The sequence below is a fragment of the Bubalus bubalis genome, chromosome 5, assembly GCF_019923935.1.
Source record: "Bubalus bubalis isolate 160015118507 breed Murrah chromosome 5, NDDB_SH_1, whole genome shotgun sequence".
Classification (NCBI taxonomy): Eukaryota; Metazoa; Chordata; class Mammalia; order Artiodactyla; family Bovidae; genus Bubalus; species Bubalus bubalis.
The window spans coordinates 1,097,537-1,104,645 of record NC_059161.1 but is presented as its reverse complement, the minus strand read 5'-3'; the positions used below and the strand labels follow the sequence as shown (position 1 = coordinate 1,104,645).

Genomic DNA, 7,109 nt, shown 5'->3' with positions numbered 1-7,109 from the left:
TCTCCGCCCCAGAGAGCAGGTGTCGTGCGCACGCTACTGCGGCTGAGATTTGCTCTGAGATCGGGACGTCCCCGCCGCTCCCGAGACGAAGCGCACATCCGGACCGGCTCAGCTTCCACCCGGTGTGAGGGAGGCCCAGCGCCTAGATGAGCCCGAGCAGCGCCCCGTCACGCCCCAGGACACACCTGTCACAAAGCCCGGCCGACTCCAGCCGCCCGGCCCGGAAGACCCGCGCCTGCGCAGTGGCGTCCGGCGCCGGAGGCCGCGCCTGCGCCGAGCGAGTGCCGCAGGGACCGCGCCTGCGCGGTGCGAAGAGGCGGCTCCGAGCTGCGCGTCGCCGCCGAGGGCCCGGGTGGTGGCTATGGAGGCCCCGGCGCCGCCGAGCGAGCTGGTATCCGAGGAGGGCCGGAACCGGAAGGCGGTACTGTGCCGGCGCTGCGGCTCCCGCGTGCTGCAGCCGGGCACGGCGCTCTTCTCCCGCCGGCAGGTGAGGGCGCAGAGGGCGGGCCTCGATCCCGTCCCGTCCCGCTGGGGCCGCAGACACCGCGGGGCCCCCACGCCGGGCTGCGCAGACCGAGCTCCGCGGGGCCTGGGCCGTAGTTCCTCAGGCCCAGATGTCGGTGTCCGTGGTCCTGTCGCGACCTCCTGCCTCTTTCCCCGCGCGCCGCCACGCTCCGCGGGGACCCGGGGGAGGGGACGCGGGGACTGGGCGAAGTGGACGCTGGGACCCGGGAGAGTGGACGCGGGGACCCGGGGGAGTGGGCGCGGGGACCCGGGGAGTGGACGCGGAGACCTGGGGGAGGGGACGTGGACGCGGGGACTCGGGGGATTGGGCGCGGGGACCCGGGGGAGTGGACGCGGGGACTGGGCGAAGTGGACGCTGGGACCCGGGAGAGTGGACGCGGGGACCCGGGAGAGTGGACGCGGGGACCCGGGGGAGTGCGCGCGGGGACCCGGGGAGTGGACGCGGAGACCTGGGGGAGGGGACGTGGACGCGGGGACTCGGGGGATTGGGCGCGGGGACCCGGGAGAGTGGACGCGGGGACCTGGGGGAGGGGACGTGGACGCGGGGACTCGGGGGATTGGGCGCGGGGACCCGGGGGAGTGGACGCGGGGACTGGGCGAAGTGGACGCAAGGACCGGGGGAGTGGACGCGGGGACCCGGGAGAGTGGACGCAGGTTCCCGGGGGAGTGGGCGCGGGGACCCGGGGAGTGGACGCGGGGACCCGGGGGAGTGGGCGCGGGAGGAAGGGACGGCAGGCGGGGGACGTCGTAAGGGCACGGCCAGAACCCGCGGAGCGCTGGCTCCGGGTCGGTGAGCCCCGCCCACGTCGTGAATCAACGGGAGTGTGGGTCGCCCGCTGCTCGGACCGGGTGCCCTGTGCCCGCTGCCCAGAGAGCGGTGGAGGGTGGACACAGACCCTGGGTTTTAAGTGAGGGAGTGGGGCTCTCGGCCCTCACGACTAAGCCCCACAGTCCGTGTTCATTTTAAGTCCTGTGAACAGTTTCTCTATAAAATGTTCTCTGTCCTTTGGTAAAACTCAGAGGTTTCAGAGAGGAAATTACAGTCACAGAGAAAAGAAACACTCACTGAAGAGCTTGAGACTGCAAAGGGCAGTAAGTTAAGAACGGAGTCGCTGCTTCCTTACACTTTTTGAGGGGACGGGTGGTCAGGGCAGGAGAGCCAGAGGAGGTGGGCTGGTGGGAGAGAAGGGGAGAGCCCGTGTGGGTGGCAGTGGGCTGTTCTCTAGCTGAGTGGGCACCTCACAGGGCCCAGCAGGCATTCTCCCGGCCTCCGTCCCGGGGGGATGAGAACGGGTTGGCACCAGAGTTCAGCGCATCTTGGTTCCTGAGAGCCGAGACCCGGAAACAGCCCAGGGCCTCCCAGGGGTGACCGAGGAGCTGCAGGACAGCCATGCCGTGGGCACCACGACGTGGGTGACTCTCCAGGGAGCTCTGCTGAGTGAAGAAAGCTGGTCCCAAAAGATTACTACTGTATCATTCCGTTTGTGTGACATTTTTGAATTTTAGAGATGGAGAACCAATGAGTGATTGCCAGGAGGCAGGAAGGGGAGGGTGGGTGTCAGGGTGAGTGTGGGTATAAGAGGATAGGCGGATGGTGGTGATGGCGGCACCGTACTGTGAATGTCCTCAATGGCACCAGACAATCTTACGTTGTGTGTAGTTACCACAGTAAGAGATCAGGAACCAAAGTGGAACATGCTGCCTCTCTCTAGGCGGCCTTGCCCTGGTTCTCGTCGCATAACAGAATTGCCCCAGACCCTGACTTGAAACCATTTTGCTCACAAATTTGGGGATTGGCCAGGCCCAGCTACATCTTGGCTGTTCCACTGGGGGTCTTTCATGGGACAGCAGTCAGAGAGGCCGTCTCAGAAGCCTGCTCACGCCTGTGTCCACTTGTGGACCAGGAGGATCCCAGCATCTGGAACAGGCTGTGGTGAGCCACTCCTCCGTTTCTGCCAGCGGTCTCAGGGCAGCCACAGTTCAGGCTCCAAGAGAAACCCGCAAAAGTGGCCCGGCCTTCCCTCACCTCGCCTGTCCCCCTCCCCTCAGCCCACCAGGCTTAAGGAGGGAGGCAAGGTGTCCAAAGCTTGGGAGGACAGTCAGAGAATATATGGACATGCTTTCAGAGCACCACAAGTACTTACTGAAGGGACAGTTACGAAAAAGGTTAACAGATGGTTGGATGGCGTCCCCAACTCTATGGACATGAATTTGAATACGCTCGGGGAGTTGGTGATGGACGGGGAAGCCGGGCATGCTGCAGTTTGTGGGGTCGCCGAGTCTGACACCACTGAGGGACTGAATTGAACAGAAGTTCTTTCTGTTTCGTAACAGTTTTTATCCTCAACTGCAGTATAGCACGGGCTCCCAGGTGGGGCGAGTGGTCAGGAGCCCGCCTGCCAGCGCAGGAGACACGAGCGGCTGGGCTCCAATCCCAGGTGGGGCGAGTGGTCAGGAGCCCGCCTGCCAGCGCAGGAGACACGAGCGGCTGGGCTCCAATCCCAGGTGGGGCTAGTGGTCAGGAGTCTGTCTGCCAGCGCAGGAGACACGAGCGGCTGGGCTCCAATCCCAGGTGGGGCGAGTGGTCAGGAGCCCGCCTGCCAGCGCAGGAGACACGAGCGGCTGGGCTTCAATCCCTGGGTCGGGACGATCCCCTAGAGGAGGGCATGGCAGTTCACTCCAGTACTGTTGCCTGGAGAATCCCATGGACAGAGGAGCCTGGACGGCTACAGTCCAGGGGTCGCAAAGAGTTGGACACGACTGAAGCAGCTTAGCACGCACACACACACACATGCACAGTGTAGCATGCTTGCCAAGTTTTCTATAATGAGAATGTATTTTTATAAAGAGAAAGAATATTTTATATTTAAAAGGGTACTGTGGATAGTTAATGAAAAAAGCACAAGAGGTTTCCCTGAGACATCAGCAGAATCTCAAGAGTTCAGTGCAGCTCAGCAGCCTGTCCAGGATCAGGGCGCTATCCAGGGTCACCACATGGAAGAAATCACAGGGATTGCATGTGTATATGCGTGCATGCATACACCAGAGGCTCTCCTCGTGGGTGGGAGATGCAGAGATCCTGGAGATAATAGTCCAAATTCTAGTAGACTTTTCTTCCTCCTGTTCCTTTTCTAAATCCAGCATATTCGTAACAGTGATGGGGCAGAGTGAAGCCAGACACCCCGGGTCTACCCTGTTAGTGAACGTGTGATCTCTGCTCTGGATGGCGTGCTCTTGCAGGCGCTGGGGATGTGCTCGTGAACAGGAAAATTGACCTGGTGGAGGGAGACCCCGATAAACAGCCGAGCCAGTAAACAGATAGGATGGTCTCAGAGAACGATAAGCTAGGAGCAGCATGAGGAAACTGGGGGCGACGGATACTTGTTATCTTGACAGTGCGGTCAAGGCTCGTCCCTGAGCGGTGTGTTGGTACCAGAATGTGTCCGGTTGTCCACTTGAGTTGTGTGTGTGTGTGTGTGTCAGTTACACCTCAGTCAAGCCGGTTTGAAAAATGCAGGCGTGGGAAGCTAGTCCAGGTCGTCTGGTTGGAGGAGACCCGAGGAGGTCACGTGTGAGCTGAGTGTTAGGGAGCCTTTGGGAGCTGGCAGGAAGGCTGGTGCATTGGACCCGGGTGGGTGGGAGCAGAGGAAGGCGGGCCCTGTGCGCCTGGGGAGGCCCCGGTTCCCCCCGCACCCAGGGCGCACTGTCCCCGCTTTCCTGAGAATCCCTGGGCGGGGAGCTCTGGGCCACGGGGAGTAAGCCGGCCCTGGTCTGTGTTCTCCCCTGCAGCTCTTCCTCCCGTCCATGAGGAAGAAGCCGGCGCTGGCCGGAGGCAGCGGCCCGGAGGGCGATCTCCTGCAGGAGCACTGGCTGGTGGAGGACATGTTCACTTTCGAGAACGTGGGCTTCACCAAGGACGTGGGCAACGTCAAGTTCCTGGTCTGTGCAGACTGCGAGGTGGGCCCCATCGGCTGGCACTGCCTGGATGACAAGGACAGTTTCTATGTGGCTTTGGACCGGGTTTCCCATGAGTGACGGGGGGCCGCGGCTCCCCCCTACTATTAAAGCTTTCTCCAGGGACCGCCCTGTCGCCTGCTCTGCACTGACGTCCATTGTGAGCGTCACCTGCCTGTCCAGCCCAGGCCCATGCGCCTCCTTGTGGCCTCCGCGCGGGCGCTTGCTTAGGTCTCCTCCCCTCCGCTCTCCCGGCTCCAGGACACGGTACTCCCGCAGATCTCCCCTCCCGGCCTCCCTCCCGTGCCGGGCTCCCTGTCTCCACTCAGGAGTTAGCCACGGTCCGCCCTGAGGACACGTGACCCGGAGTGCTCACAACGGTGCTGACCACTGAAACCTGCCTTTGGGTCTCCTTAAGGAAAGCGCGCGAGCACCTCAGAGCGACTTGTGTGGCTGACTTTGTCTACAGTAATTTATTCTCTAAGAGTAAAGCATTTCCAGACTGCAGGATTCCAACCACCCCTCAGAAGTACCTTACTTTGGATACACATCTGAGAGCACCTCGGGGGCCTCTCCTGGGGCTGCTGGAGACTTCACTGTGCAGGCGGCCATGGCCCCCTTCCCTTCACACCCTGCCGTGGCTTCTCTTTGGGGCAGCTCATCACTGCTGTCAGTGAGCTGCACATCAGCTGTGCGCTCCTGTCTGCCGGCCACGCCAAGGAGACCCCGGCCCTGGCCGCGCACTCAGCGTCTCCCGGGATGAGTGGAGAGGGTGGGGTGCTGGGGGTGGTCTTTGCCGTATCTCGCACGGCTTTCTGTGTGTTTTTCCTGGACTCGTAACCCTTCCCTGGCACCTAGGGGAGACGACACAGTCCGCACAGAGCTGGCTCAGCAGGACTCTGCAGGGGCCAGACCTCCGTCCAGTGCCTCTCGTCGTGGCGGGGCTGTTCTGACAGCCGACGTTCAGCACCCTTCTCGGTTCTGCCGTCTCTCTCTGAGATGCCTCACTGGCTCGGGAGTCCGTGAGGCCAGGTTCCCGGCCTCTTCCCGCCTTCCCTGCCTCCGAGGCTCAGGAGACTAGAACGGAAGCGAGGACTCCATGGAGACCTTACAGACATTCCTTTCCCCATTTTCCAGCTCTGCTTTCTCCCTCCTCCCCCCAGAACTTACCCTAAGGGCCCCCCACTAAAGTGCAGACCTTGGACACAGTTTTGCAACCAACCTCTCACCTGGGCAGGTGGCTTCGGTCCCTGGCTGTAGACTCACAGGCTCTGGAAGAAAACCGATTTGCAGATGGGCGGTCAGGCGTCCATGACTGTGGCATTTTGCAGAAAAACTGCACATCCCCTCAGGTCAGAAGGGACAAACCACGTAGATGCCTCTGGGGACATACAGCCCCTCAAATTACGAGCCAAAACCTGGGCAGTGTTTTTTAAATTAGACCTGTCCTTTCCTTAATCACAGAAACGGTGTACATTCATTGCAGATGAATACAGATGCGTGTATAAAGTTGTTTTTAATCACTCATACTTGCACCGTCCAGAAACAGCCGACGGTAATGCGGTGTACATTCCTCTCAGTGGTTTTCTGTGTGTACTCATGTAGGATTTTCAAAAACAAATACGAGGTCATATTGTACTCTCATAACTTGCTTTTTCCATTTAACAAAATACGGGCTTCCCATGTCAGTAAACGTCCGCTCTGCCTCCATCGTGTTGAGTCGTCACCTGTACTTCTGTGCTGTAATTTGTTTAAATGATCCACTGTTAGACTGCCTCCGCTTTCTCGTAAATCATGTGATGTCAGTTGACTGTCCATGCTTTCCTATTATTTCCTCGTGCTCGTGAGCCGTGGGCTTGAGGTGGGGGGTGTCCCTGGGCTCTGCTTCCTGACGCGGTGCCTCGGAGCGGCAGAGCCCCTCAGCCTCCTGCCCGGCAGTTCCTGACACTGGGTATTTATTATCTTAAATGAACATGTTGCTACTGTAATGGGAGGAAAAATAGTGTCTTGTTTTAATTTGTGCTTATTTCTAATGAGTATTTTACATACTTGTCATTTGTTTCTTTTTTTGAGAATTGCCAAACATTCCTCCAGTAGCCAAAAATATAGTTGTTTCTTTGGCTTTTCAGCTTGGTTTGAAAGAAATAAATGCATTTAAGCAGTGGCAATTAGATTCCTGCACATCCTTGGGCTGAATATAGAAGTTGAGACAGAGAGGAGGGCTGAAACCTGTGCCTCAGGACTATCCTGGGGTCTCTCGGCTGAATAACCAGCCCCTGGGTGTCTGTCGTGACACGGGTCATCCTGCACCACACACACACACACACACAGCCCCGGCGTGGGTGCCTTGACTTAGGGAGCCCAGCACTGAGCCTGATTATCGGCTGCAGCTCTTGCGCTGGAGCAGCGGGTTTTTCCAAGGCCTTCCTGTGTTGACCCAGAATCGTACGCGTACTGACATCTACTGCCGTTACCCCGTTGCATGAGGCTCCTCGAGTAACTCCACCCTGTGGCTGTGACGAGGACTTCTGCCCAGGTACCGGTGTACTCACCACCCCAGTGAGGTCAGTTCAGAAGGCTGCACATCATATTGTAAGAGTCCTGCAGCAGCAGGGTGCTCACAGGAGTTT

The 7,109-nt window shown here is 59.5% G+C and overlaps 1 protein-coding gene across 1 annotated transcript; it reads left to right on the top strand.

The window, feature by feature from the left end:
• The first annotated feature begins 292 nt into the window (after window positions 1-292).
• Window positions 293-6,647, top strand: RABIF (RAB interacting factor). Its single transcript, XM_006078453.3, has 2 exons — window positions 293-487; window positions 4,315-6,647. The coding sequence occupies exons 1-2, from the start codon at window positions 362-364 to the stop codon at window positions 4,558-4,560; spliced, it is 372 nt and encodes a 123-aa protein (XP_006078515.1). The 5' UTR covers window positions 293-361; the 3' UTR covers window positions 4,561-6,647.
• Window positions 6,648-7,109: the final 462 nt, after the last annotated feature.

Excerpts from the sequence above, each read along its gene's own strand:
- RABIF (XM_006078453.3), top strand. The coding sequence starts at position 362 with ATGGAGGCCCCGGCGCCGCCGAGCGAGCTGGTATCCGAGGAGGGCCGG. Across the intron at positions 488-4,314 it reads CGCTCTTCTCCCGCCGGCAG|CTCTTCCTCCCGTCCATGAG; the intron begins GTGAGGGCGCAG and ends TCTCCCCTGCAG.